The 14,579-nt window shown below is 39.7% G+C and overlaps 1 protein-coding gene across 3 annotated transcripts in view; it reads right to left on the bottom strand.

Moving 5' to 3' along the window:
• The window catches only part of LOC122551515 (dual 3',5'-cyclic-AMP and -GMP phosphodiesterase 11A-like), a 420,047-nt gene that overhangs the window by 11,130 nt on the left and 394,338 nt on the right, over positions 1 to 14,579 (bottom strand). For all 3 annotated transcript variants that reach the window (XM_043693532.1, XM_043693530.1, XM_043693531.1), the window contains one exon: positions 6,763 to 6,846. In XM_043693532.1, coding sequence (XP_043549467.1) covers positions 6,763 to 6,846 — 84 coding nt within the window. The remainder of the gene's footprint in view (positions 1 to 6,762; positions 6,847 to 14,579) is intronic.

The raw sequence follows: 14,579 nt of genomic DNA, 5'->3' as shown, positions 1-14,579 counted from the left end.
GACTTAGTGAAAAGACTAAAATTTGAGTACTTTTTAAAAAGAAAACTTCTTTATTCTTTATTCGTTATTCATATACTGATTTTTACCTTACAATTCTTTCAAGTCTGTAACTCATACCATGTACCTAAGATGGCAGTGAAGTGGTGACATTACAAACGTTTTACTGCACTCATTCAAGTGCACGTTTCAACAAAGGCGAATTCAATTCTATTCACCTTGATAGCCGAAGTGGATGGTAATTCAGAATGAGGCGTCAGAACCATAAAATAACTCCTGAAGCAGACTAACTACTTTGATTTGACTCTGAGTTGTGAATCATCACCATTGCAGAATACACTACTATCAGCAGAATTACTAATTGGAGAAGATTGTGAATGCAAGTTCTTTCATTGTCTCAGAAATTACAATCACAAATGACCATGGAAGACCATAATCAAGTGAGACAATATGAAGATGTTTCAAGAGCAAAACAAACCAGGATCTTCAATCATCACCATCATTGAGCAAGAAAACTGTGACGCTTCAGCCAGGAGAAAGAGCGTGCATCCCAAACAGACATCAAGACTGAATTGGTGTTAAGATGGAATAGCCAATGTGTTTCTACATTTTGTGGAAATATCACAAAGTATTATCAAAGAAACCAAGGAGCCTTAATATCTTTGAAAATAGAACCAGTGGCTGTATTCCTGCTATTCTGAAGAAGACAAGAAGATAGAGGAACCATGAAAGCTCTACAAATATCCAAAGAAAGCTCATGCAAGTAGAACTTAGAGTAAACATACCATACTATCATTCCCAGAAGCAAATTTGATTGAGATTGAGGTGGGGTGGTGTGCTATATCTGTAAATAATGAAAACAAATATTTGTGGGATGATGTGAAGGAATGGGTTTAAAATTGAGTCTCTGGGGTCATGATGGAATGATGTGACATATGACTAAGATAAGCTGAAAAGAATCACATAGGGAAGGCACTCTAAGTTAGTGTAAATCAAAGCCTGCATGTTGTGTTAATATATCAAGAAAAAAGTTGTTGTTCAAATGTATCCAGACTAATGCAGATTCATGTAGACAAGATCCTCCAATCACACTGACCTGAAGATGAAACATTTCATACACGGACACATGGTTAACTAGTCAGAATGCTGTTCTTGGTGATAGTTCCCAGTTCAATAGGAAAAAGGAAAGTGAAACCAGAAGTTAAATAGTGACAGAATACATTAGACTGAAAAAGAAAAAAACAAAATATGGAAAAGCAAGAAACACATTAAACAGCCCACAAAGCAAAAGAATTGAAGCAGAAGTCAGCTTTGTTTTTCTCCTAATAAAAAAGGAACACAGTCTCCAGTCCAGAATTCAAGTTACCATCTGAATTTCTCCCAAACATTCAAAATGAAACAAAGTGATGAGTGACTTGTTGAGGGGTATCATTTCGAAAATTGAGGGTGAGTTCACCTATTCACTTGTGCCCAAGGTCTTATTTGATTGTTTCTGTGTGTGTTTGGTAGATGTTAATGAGAAGCTAGGTAATCACTCCTCCTGGGCTCAGTCACCTCCAAGTGTTGATTCTTGTTCAATTACACTTCTGTGAAGCACCCTGAGATATTTTCCTCTATGTTAGAGGAGCTATGTAAATGCAAGCTGATGTTTCTTAGAGTAGTGAGAACATTTTGCCATATGTTAAAAATACAGAAGTTTATTTAATTGGAAGTGAATGACAAAAATACCTTTTCACTTGGAACTTAGATAAACTCCTAAACATAGAAGTGAAAGCCAGTTGGCTTACAAATCAAATACGAATTTACTTGAAATTTGTTTGAAATATTTAGTTCAATTTCTACAACTGCAATGCCAGTTGAAGATAATTCTGAATTGACAGTCATTGAAGGAAAATTTAAAGCATTCACAGTAAATAAAACAAAAAAAAATCCTTCTAGGTTTCTATTTGTTTCATTTCCACTGTCCTGAGGTTCCTGACTCCCAATTTAAATGAGTTCTGAGGCAGCACTTACCCAATTAAAGAAGTTTATTAGGTTGTTTGGAGGCCCTCACAGTAAAACTGGATCATATTTTGATTTAGTCCCTACCCTCCCTTTCACTGTTTTGATCACACAGCACTGCCCTTTGAGGTGAAGGGCAGTGTTTGTCACTGGCCACCCGGGTGTTTTCCTAAAACTGGATCATCAATTCAGTGTTCATATTACTCATTTCTAGCAATGGTAAGTGAATAGCACTCAAAAGCAGGAATCCTTCCCAATCTCATTCTTCTCTGTGATGTCAGAGATGTGAGATGCTGGAACATTTCAATGGCTTATTATTGGGTATGGAGATCACAATGCATGGTCAACCCATGCCCAGTCTCATTGAGGTTGGCAGCATGCAAACTGAGTGCTGGCTGCTCTTCAACAAGCTGGTGTTGTGTAGCCCAATGCAAAATGTGCTGCCATTTCAGTGGGGAGGGTACAGAGCTGGGCCATGATGAAGAAGAGGTAGACTGCATTTTTTTAAAAGGGGAGATACACTCAATTTACAGCAACTGATACAGCCTTCTCAGCAAGGCTTTGGTGGAAGGCAGAGAGCTGCCAATGAAAAATGGGACATAGCGAGAGTTTGCAGGTCCTTGATGGCTGCATAGGAGGCTGTAATGAGAGGAAGTGAGAAAAAGAGAAAGGACGTGATTCCACAAGGAAGCAGGAGATTCTTGAAACAAAACAAACAAAGAGGAGCTGGTAATTCCAAAGATAATTCCAAACCTGGCTGCTGTGCTGCAGATAGTTCTTTGACCTATCATGCGTGGTCAAAGCCAGTGAATATATCTTTAGATAACATTCCTACCACCACTCCATCAACCTCTCACTTTTCAGCAATTATATCTGATGATCAGATACTCCTTCTCACCCTAACATACCAAGTCATGCTGCCACCTTTGTGCCCTCTGCTTGCAGCCTACATGCACCTCTAGCTATTCAGCTATGGCAAGCACATTACACGAGCACATTACAACACACTCACTGGCACTCTTTCTACTCTCCCTCACTCACAGGAGAATTTCACACATAACCACAAGGTGCAGTAGAAAACTGGTGGGAGATAAGCACATCTGCATCTTGTAGACTGTCTAATGCAGATGTGTTCTGCATTATTGAACTGTCTGCTGCCGAGACCATGTTACTGCCCCATATCGCTTCGCGAATCCCACATCATCCTCAGCCTACTATCTGGTAGGACCTGCAAATTGCAGATGATCAAGTCATTGACCTCTTGTTTTGCACATCACCCACACTCCCCTTTTACCTCAGCTCAGCTTCCCTTATCCTAATCTTCCACTTGTGTATTTTTGTTTTTAAATACTCAGGCCCTGCCACATGGCCAGGCTCAATAGTCTCTTGGCTGGAAACTGTCTAACAAACATTTCTGAAGTTTTGGTCTTCCATAGCATGAATTGTCTGGTCGTATCTATTGCAAAAATAAAGGCCATCTGCCCCTCACATAGAGTCATAGAGATGAACAGCATGGAAACAGACCCTTCGGTCCAACCCGTCCATGCCAACCAGATATCCCAAGCCAATCTAGTCCCACCTGCCAGTGCCCGGCCCATATCCCTCCAAACCCTTCCTATTCATATCCCATCCAGATGCCTCTTAAATGTTGCAATTGTACCAGCCTCCACCACATCCTCTGGCAGGTCATTCCATACACGTACCACCCTCTGCGTGAAAACGTTGCCCCTTATGTCTCTTTTATATCTTTCCCCTCTCACCCTGGCCTCACTCTATTGAAATAGTCATAGAGATGTACAGCATGGAAATGAACCCTTCGGTCCAACCCTTCCATGCCGACCAGACATCCCAACCCTTTCTGATAGGAAGGAGACCAGAATTGCACGCGGTATTCCAACAGTGGCCTAACCAATGTCCTGTATAGCCGCAACATGACCTCCCAACTCCTGTACTCAATACTCTGACCAATAAAGGAAAGCATACCAAACGCCACCTTCACTATCCTATCTACCTGCGACTCCATTTTAAAGAAGCTATGAACCTGCACTCCAAGGTCTCTTTGTTCAGCAACACTCCCGAGGACCTTACCATTAAGTGTATAAACCCTGCTAAGATTTGCTTTCCCAAAACGCAGCACCTCGCATTTATCTGAATTAAACTCCATCTGCCATTTCTCAGCCCATTGGCCCATCTGGTCCAGATCCTGTTGTAATCTGAGGTTGTAACCCTCTTTGCTGTCCACTACACCTCCAATTTTGGTGTCATCTGCAAACTTACTAACTGTACCTCTTATGCTCGCATCAAAATCGTTTATGTAAATGGCAAAAAGTAGAGGACCCAGCACCGATCCTTGTGGCACTCCACTGGTCACAGGCCTCCAGTCTGATGTGCTTAAGCTTCACATGAACTTCCTCCCACGTTGCTTCACTTAAATCTATCTACATATCCTCTATTCCTAACTCTCTCCAGCTTCCCCTTAAATACATATACATAACTCACCTCAACTACTCTTTGTGGTCGAGAGATCAACAGTCTGGTCACTGTCTGGGTAAAGATATTTCTCCTGAATTCCTGACTGGATTTATTTGTGACTGTCATTAACATTTTTGACCCCTAATTCTGGGCTCACTTATAAGTATGAAATATCTTAAGAACATAAATTAATCAAATAACATTAATAAAGGGGAAGGCCATTCAGACCCTTCAAGTCCACTCCACCATCATATATGATCATGGTGGATCTTCATCTTCATTTCTACATTGCCAACTGCCCAGCCACAGATTCATCAATTCCTGGAGTGATCAAAAATCCATCCATCTCAGCCTCAAATATCCTCAATGATAAAGCATCGACAATCCTTTGGGGGAGAGAACGCCAAAGATTTATAACATTTAGAGTAAAGAAATTTCACCTCCGTTCTGTCCTAAATGATTGACTCCTTATCCTGACACTACGTTGCATGGGAATATAACTAAGCAACACAATGAATCATATACTCAGAACAGTTTCTGATTGTGGATGTTGAAAAGCGGAGGGAAAGGGAGAGAGGGAAAGCGAGAGGGTATCAGAAAGGGAAGGCGAGAGGATGTGGATGGAAAATCTGGATTGGATCCTCCTGCTGACAGCTGCTGCTTGCCAGACAACAGAAGCCAACATTACTCACAAAAAGTTTTCTGCATTCACCAGAAGTGTTAAAATAAGACACTTAAAAAGAAACATTAGCGTGAATGTTTGTGAGAACTTAATGACCACATGAAATTGGATTGGATGATAGAACAGTGTACCTTGAGGGACATGACATGAATAATAAGAGGTCAGCAATGAAAGGTCAATTTTACTACTGTTTGCCCAAAGCACAAACAATTTCTATTCAGTAAAAGCTGTCTAGGGTCATATGTTTGTCAACTTGCTGATTGTTTTAGTTGACCAAATCTGTGGCTTTGGCTTGGATGACTAATTGCCCCATCATGTTTAGAGTTTCCAGTGCTCGACAGCAATGGCAAAACAGCAGACTGCTCCTAAGGCATCAACATTTATTAACTTGAGATTCACAAAACTATTAGAGTGTACATGGAATTAATTCACTGTTAGCTACAGGCCAAACACATTATATCGGGAGATCATTTGTGCTTGGAAAGAATCAAGTTATAAGAACATGACCATTCACAGAGATACAATGGCTGGCGTAGTAAATTATCACGTGCCTTTGATGGGAGAAGTATTTCATTTGCTGATCTTTTCTCTGAACTGCTTTCAGAATACTGCAGAAAATGTCTAGGTGCATAACACTTAATTGTCTTATCTTATTAATACAAAAGTAACCTTATTTTAAGTCAAGAGTGCAGTGCTGGAAAAACACAGCACAGGGAGGGAAAATGAGGAAGCTGTTGAAATCCACATTTATCCTGTGTGGTTGCAGGGTCCCCAGGTGGAATATAAGGCATTCCTCCTCTAGTCATTGGGTGGTAACGGTTTCGGGGTGGAGGAAACCCAGGACCTGCATGTCCTTGATGGAGTGGGAGGGACAATCAAAGTGTTCAGCCACGGAGTGGTGGGGTTGGTTGGTGTGGGTGTACCCGAGATGTTCTCTGAAATGATCCGCAAGAAGGCGTCCTGTCTCCCCGATGTAGAGGAACCACACCAGGTGCAGCGGATATGCAGTAGATGACATTGGTAAAAGTACAGGTGAATTTCTGATTGATGTGGAAGGATCCCTTAGGGCCTTGGACGGAGGTGAGGGGAGTGGTGTGGACGCAGGTTTTGCACTTCCTGCAGTGGCAGGGAAAGGTGCCAGGAGTTGGGTGTGGGCTGGTGGGGGGCGTGGACCTGATGAGGGATTGTGAAGGGAACAGAGTTTTCAGAACACTGATAGGGGTGGGGAGGGATATATATCTGTGGTGGTGGGAACCGTTTGGAGGTGGCGAAAGTGGCAGAGGATGATGCGTTGGAGCAGTGGGGTTCAAGGTGGTGGTGTATGACGTGGAGGAGAGGCACTGAAGGGCATCATCAACCACGTGGGAAGGGAAGTTGCGATCGTGAAAGGAGGCCATCTGGGACTTTGAGGTGGAATTGGTGACCTTATTTTAAATCTGACATTCCACCACAATGTTTAAAGAGTCAGTTAGCTGAATGTGCCAATTGGTTACAGATCAAACATTGGAGCTAAACCAGTCTTTGTAAATTCCTGCCTGATGTCATAGGCCAAAGAAATAACAGACTATAGATCTTATAGAAGTTAAACTTCAATTGCTTAAAATCATTACCTCATAGAGGGGCATACATATCCCATCGATCCATTCCAACTGGAGCCTTGGGAGCTCATCTTTTCTATTACGATCAAAAATGGCCTGGAAACAATAATAATTAGGAATCAGTTCTTGTTGAAATTGGTCTTAAAGTGTTTTCTGTGGAAATTATCACATTCTAAATATAGGTTTATTGTTTTACTACTCTCAAATAGAATAGTAAAAGATTTTGAATGGTTTACTCTGTACTTAAAGCTGACAACAAGACAGATCTCAAACGTAGACTTTTTGCTTTGAAGGCAACTGAGAAATTGAACCCAAAATGTACTTAAAATTGTACAGGTCAGGTGACAAATTAAAATCCCAATAAAATTGTTTGTCAAATATCAAATTTAGATGCTTCAATGAACAGGTAAAGCAATAGAATATAGTTGGGTTAATTCCTACATTCAAATTATCTGTTGATGTAATTAAGAGTGAGAACCTGCAATTTTATTGATACCACTGAAAATACATTTAATTGCCAAAAATAAGAACTTCTAATAAGTGTCCAGTTCCCATCTTTCAGTAACCAGATTTAAAGTGATTTTAAAAATCTACTGAATGATTTAATAGTTTCAAAGCAGATTAAACATATTTTTGTATGAAAATATGTTTCAAATTTACCTATGAATATCTGTGCATCTGAGAAAATGCACATAATTTGAAAAGCCTTCCTAAAACATCATAATCTGCAGAATCTAGCAAGTGCAACATGATGAATTAACCACTGTCAAATGAAATATTAGAAAATATTAACCTAAAAGTGTTTAAGTTAAAAATCACATAACACCAGGTTAGAGTCCAATGGGTTTATTTGGAAAAAGCACTAGCTTTTTTCCTGCTTTTTTGTGCTGGGTGAGCCAATTTTGCCTGGATTATGATGCTATGAACATACAAATTAGGAACAAACTCGAGCCTGCATGTGCCATTTTACAAGATAATCTGATTGTGGCTTCAACTCCACATTTTTGTTTAGCTCCTGAGATCCTTTGACTCCCTTGTTCATTAGGAATCTCTCCAACAGCCTTAAAGTATTCAATAATCCAGCCTTCGCTGTTCTCTGGGGAGAATTCCATTGTCCAAAGCTGTCTGAAAGAAACAAAAATGCTGCTCATCTTTAATGGAAGACCCCTTCTTTTCAACTGAATCCCTTCCTTTAGTCTTTCCCAAAAGGTGAAGCATCCTCTCAATTTCCACCCTCTCATTAAGATCATCTTTCGTCCTTCAATGGATACAGACACAACCTTTACAACCCTTCTTCATACAATAATTAGCATGGTGGCTCAGTGATTAGCATTGCTGTCTCACAGCACCAGGGTCCCAGGTTCAAATCCAGCCTCAGGTGACTGCCTGTGTGGAGTTTTCACATTCTCCCCATGTTTGCGTGGGTTTGCTCTGGTTTCCTCATGCAATCTAAAGGTGTGCAGGTTAGGTGAATTGGCCATGATAAATTGTCCATAGTGTTCAGGGATGTGTAGATAAGGTGCATTAGTCAGGGATAAATGTAGAGTAATAGGGTAGGGGAATGTGTGGAGTTTGCACATTCTCCCCATGTTTGCGTTGGTTTGCTCTGGTTTCCTCCCGCAACCTAAAAGTGTGCAGGTTAGGTGAATTGGCCAACATAAATTGTCCATAATGTTCAGGGATGTGTAGGTTAGGTGTATTAGTCAGGGAGGAGAAAGTGAGGACTGCAGATGCTGGAGATCAGAGCTGAAAAATGTGTTGCTGATAAAGCGCAGCAGGTCAGGCTACGCTTGACCTCCAAGGAGCAGGAGAATCGATGTTTCGGGCATAAGCCCTTCTTCAGTCAGGGATAAATGTAGAGTAATAGGGTAGGGGAATGGGTCTGGGTGGGTTACTCTTTGGAGGGTTGGTGTGGACTTGTTGGGCCAAAGGGCCTGTTTCCACACTATAGGGATTCTAAAAAAAGGTTTTCCCTCTAATGCTTCTATATATTTTTTGTAATATTGTGACCAGAATTGCACACTGTACCCACATCATTCTACTTTGTACATGGTTTGCTATATAGTTAGATTGGTGTAAGTAAACAATTGCTTTAAAACAAATGCAAGAGTCCAGCTATTTCCTTACCTTATAGAAAGACTTCACATTGTCTAGAACTCAACCCAACAAACGGTGAAACCTTGTAGCAAGCTCCCAATGATCACACTTTGCAGGGAAAAACTCATAAGAGAAAACAGCCAAGTAACTAAAACATGTAGCAGCACAGGAAGAACACCAAGACTAACATGCCAACATCAGTTTGACTTTGCTGCTTCCAGATACATTTGAATATGTTGAGACTTCACAACAGGTCAGAAAGAGGAGAACTAGAGAAAAGGAATCAAACACTATTGAAATTCCTCAGGGTTTGAAGGGAGAGGTTTTGTCCTAGTGGTAATGTCACTAGGATAGTAATCCAGAACCTCAAAGTAATGTTCTGGGACATGAACCCATGGACATGGTGAAAGGTGAATTCAATAAAAAAATCTGGAATGAAAAGTTTTAATATCTTGTCATGATCGTGCTGTCCATACATGTGACTGAATGTCTCACCTGAATTGTAGATTGTATTACCTGTGGAAAAGTCTGTTATTTTATCCTAGTATGCTGCTCCAAGAAATTATTATCCTCAAAGCTGAGGAAATTGCTCTCAAAGAAAAACACTATCCAAGAAGTCAACGAGCCAGAGAAAGAAGATAGTAATTTCCTTCAGAGAAAGTAATTTACAAAATATATAAATGCTGGAGCACTAATATAGAGGTCAATGAACACTCTACGCATTTCCAAGTAGACACAGGAGCAGGAGTCTGTCTACTTTCTAAGTCTGTAAAGTATAGAAGCAGAAGTAGATTATTTGGTCTATTGGGGCTATTCAATGAGATCATGATTGATATAATAATGCTTAACTTCATTTTCCTGCCTATTACCCATAACCCTCACTTCCCTTACTGATTAAAAATCTGTCTGCCTCAGCCTTGAATACACTGTGAGAAATTGTGCTATAGGTTATCTTTATTAGCTCATTCACCAACTGGCTATGTTCATTAATACCAGGTTCCTGTTCATTCATTCATAACCCTTTACTAACCCATTATTCATTCATTCATAAAACTGTGATTCTGTAGTATATTTTACTAGGTAGACTAAAATTAAAACAATACTTCCAAACCCATTACTGCTCCTTCAACATTATCAGACCTATTTACATCAAAAGCTACCTCTGAATAAATATCAAAGACTACTAACCTGAGGTCCTGGGCCTCCTTCACCACCGTTCCCTCACCACCAGGCATCTGGAGGAAGAACGTCTCATCTTCCGCCTCGGAATACTTCAACCCCAGGGCATCAATGTCGACTTCAACAGTTTCCTCATTTTCCCATTCCCCCACCTCACCCAAGTTCCAAACTTCCAGCTCAGCACTGTCCTCATGACTTGTCCTACCTGCCTAACTTCTTTTCCACCTATCCACTCCACCCTCCTCCCATGACCTATCACCTTCATCCCCTCCCCCACTCACCTATTGTACTCTATGCTACTTTCTCCCCACTCCCACCCTCCTCTCACTTATCTCTCCACCCTTCAGGCTCTCTGCCTGTATTCCTGATGAAGGGCTTTTGCCTGAAACGTCGATTTTACTGCTCCTTGGATGCTGCCTGAACTGCACCACTAATCCAGAATCTGGTTTCCAGCATCTGCAGTCATTGTTTTTACCCAAAAGAATACATCCCTGCTATCTCGTCTCCATGATCTATCCGAAACTATGGAAAGATTATATTATTAATCAGCCCATACCAACCATCTCTCGGCCCTGCATAGATTACACAACACCAAACAGTTTGCCCAGTTAGTAAGTACCTGTTAAATGCCTTTTTTAACTGGGCCATTATCCCTTTAAGAAACTAACTGACAAAACAGTACTTATGTGAAATTGCATGAATGAATGAAACTCACACTGGCAAATAGTAAACAAACCTCACAACCCAGCTGCGTTAATCAATTTAATATTCTTTATTATTTTATTAAGTACAGGTTTCTAACTTGTTTAGAGTATATAGGCTTAGTATTTTTACTAACAATTACGAGCTTAAAAGCCAAAAGGACTAACACCTTTTAATTATGCAAGCAGACTGGACAGGCACTCTTAATCCTATCAGGTGTTGCAGCCAGCATTAGCACATGGTTTAACCCATCTACTGTCTCTCAGGACAGAAGCCCCTCGAGCCTCTGTGTACTATAGATAAAATAATGTGACACATCGTAATGGAATTTCAATATATGTAAGAACCTTGTATAAAAAGGCTACTATAAGAACTGTATTTTGGGATTCTATGGCTGCCACGAACTGGTGTTATGCAGTTGCTGAATAAAGAGGCGATTTTCACCACTCACTGATTTCAGTCATTATTTGAACACAATCCCATAACACTTAATGACCCAGCCTCAATGGCAGTAAAGAATTCCACTACCCTCAGAGGACAAAAGTCAGTTACATTACAACCTTCATCACTTAGACCACAAGGTCAGGAGGGATCAATCTGAAGCTCAAATCCAAGGACAGAAAATAATTTGAAACACTACAGAAAAACCAAACTAAGGATGCTCATTATTAGGCAGAAAGGCATGTATGTACTTGAAATGAATTTACAAAATGGAAAAAAAAACTAAAGGACCAAAGCTGTGAATTCAGATCTGAATTTCCAAAATTGCTCAAAGGAACAAGTGAACTGTAAGTAATGGATGTATCATGCTCAGAAAAAATGCAAAACCGAGTTATCTGTTTCTACCTAGAGCCAAACTCAACATAATGCTGAAGTAGATAGAGACGCAGAGGGAGATAGAGAGTAATATGGAGTAAAGATTACAACATGAACATTGTTAAAAATCACACGACACCAGGCTATAGTCCAATAGGTTTATTTGGAAGTACTAGCTTTCAGAGCGTTACTCCTTCATCAGGTACCTAGTAGGGAAGGATCATTAGACACAGAATTTATAACAAAAGATCACAGTGTCATGCAAAAGAAACAACATATTGAACAAACCTAGATTGCTGATAAGTCTTTCATCTTTTAGAATGGGTTGCTGGTTTCGGTTCATTAATAGGTAAATCCCAGAACTTCTTTCAAGTCACATTCTCAAGATAACTGAAGGTTTTATAAAAAAAATGACATCTCAGCTCAGACAATATATTAAAGGTGTGACTTCCTTGAGTCAGACTGGTTCTCTTTCCAAAGTAGGAATTTATAAAATGTTACATGGATTGACTGCCTGCAGATTGTGTACTTTTTGAACAAAAATAGAATGTATCTGCAAATACAATTTTGCGAATGCAAATTTTTAAAAAAATGCACCTTTTTTAATAATGCACCTTAATCTATCTTGAAAATGGTTCTTAAAAGAAATTCTGGGATTTACATATTAATGAACTGAAATCTGCAACCCATTCTAAAAGATGTAAAACTTATCAGCAATCTAGGTTTGTTCAATATATTGTTTCAGTTGCATGACACTGTGATCTTTTGCTGTAAATTCGGTGTCTAATGATCTTGCTCCGCTAGCTACCAGTAGCACTCTGAAAGCTAGTATTTCCAAATAAATTTGTTGGACTATAACCTGGTTATAGTCCAGGTTGATGACATCACCAACCCAAAGAAACCCAAACATACAAATAGAAATCAGGAATTTTCAGCATTGCTTCGCATGAGGCCCACTGAAGATGTTATCTAGCAAGGTAACGAAATGTCTGGAAATGAACCTTTCAGCTCAGCGAGCAAACCTACATCCAAAACCTCAACCTGAGCTACAAATCTTCTCAAAACTCGCTAATAGGTAATCACTACTGAAGAGACAGATGATGGCATCAAAATGCATTAGGTAAAATATGCAATTATATTTAACCAGGATGATTGATTGCATCACTTAATTTAAAAATATGCATATACAAGTAAAAATGGCAATACCTAATAACATTTTATGTGGATGTGTATTTCATGAAATTGAAGTTAAGAACATTGCTAATGTACTTAAACATCTTTTGTTACTATTGTCTAAAGCATCATTCTATGCCCTGCACTGTGTAATATTCCCAGTTTTCTTATTCTACAAATGTCACAAAATGCTGAGTGTTGCCTGGTCGCAAAACATTATGAATTAAACTCATGGCATATATGGTACAGTGGTTAGCACTCCTGCCTCACAGCGCCAGAGACCCGGGTTCAATTCCCGCCTCAGGCGACTCTCTGTGTGGAGTTTGCACATTCTCCCCGTGTCTGCGTGGGTTTCCTCCGGGTGCTCCGGTTTCCTCCCACAGTCCAAAAGTGTGCAGGTTAGGTGAATTGGCCATGCTAAATTGCCCGTAGTGTTAGATGAAGGGGTAAATATAGAGGAATGGGTCTGGGTGGGTTATGCTTCGGCAGGTCGGTGTGGACTTGTTGGGCCGAAGGGCCTGTTTCCACACTTAAGTAATCTAATATTATAAACACTTAACTGACATGATAGATAAAACTAAGGATTGATTATATTATATTGAATACTTCAAATGAAATATTTTAATTTTGTGAAGATTTTAATATTCTGCTGGATGCACAGCTGCAAAGCATCTGCTTTGTGCCTCTAACTGAAAGATCTTTACTCACTTATTGTGTTTACATCCTGTATCTCAAATATTTTTTTCCATTCTGCATTGCAGTAATTCCAGCACCAGCCAAATTCAATTCAATCTTTAGAAATCCTACTTACCATTAGGGATGTTTTTAATCGAATTATTTTTTCTAAGATATAAAATGTAATTTACATACAAAATGTGGCTTTTTTTATAACTGCTCCAAAAGACTGAATTTTAAATCTCAGTTTCCCCTTTATTTAACCAGAGTATAATTTATCTATGAAACATTTTCTAAGTCATGCATTTTTCTTTAATATGTTATGTTTCTATTATTCTTCCATGCCCTGAGAACAGCTTTCAGGTTTCTGTCAGTGTTACTCAATATTCAGGAACTAAGTGTTGTCCAAGCTCACTGCGTATTATCTCTCTCTGCATTGCTATGGGAAAGTGCATGACATTTTCCATTCATATTCATCCAGAAACACCAACAAATATCAAGAAGGCATTGTAAAAATCTTAGATGATAGACCTATTACCATCAATACCTAGTACAATGTTGCTCTCCAACTCACCAGACTACAGCACTGCTGTATTAATTAATAATACACTTTAATTTTCTAAATGCAGAGTAAACTGTTGTAATGAGCATTAATAACCTGAATCTTGCATTATAATTACAGATACAGTAAGTTTTCTAAAGAATATATTTTTAACAGGAAGCTGTAGTTCTTGAGTTCTCTCAATATGAAGTAGTTATTGCAAAATTCTCATCTGGTTTAAGTTTATAGCAACCTCAAAATTGTACCATTCTGTGGAATTAGGTAGAATCATAGAGTTATAGAGATGTACAGCATGGAAACAGACCCTTCGGTCCAACCCGTCCATGCCGACCAGATATCCCAACCCAATCTAGTCCCACCTGCTGGCACCCGGCCCATATCCCTCCAAATCCTTCCTATTCATATCCCATCCAAATGCCTCTTAAATGTTGCAATTGTACCAGCCTCCACCACATCCTCTGGCAGCTCATTCCATACACGTACCACTCTCTGCGTGAAAAAGTTGCCTCTTAGGTCTCTTTTATATCTTTCCCCTTTCACCCTAAACGTATGGACTCCCCGACCCCATATTTATCCTATCCATGCCCCTCATAATTTTGTAAACCTCTATAAGGTCACCCTTCAG

Source organism: Chiloscyllium plagiosum, chromosome 7 (assembly GCF_004010195.1).
Source record: "Chiloscyllium plagiosum isolate BGI_BamShark_2017 chromosome 7, ASM401019v2, whole genome shotgun sequence".
Lineage (NCBI taxonomy): Eukaryota > Metazoa > Chordata > Chondrichthyes > Orectolobiformes > Hemiscylliidae > Chiloscyllium > Chiloscyllium plagiosum.
The sequence above is the reverse complement of the archived record's forward strand: the minus strand, read 5'-3'. Positions and strand labels throughout refer to the sequence as shown.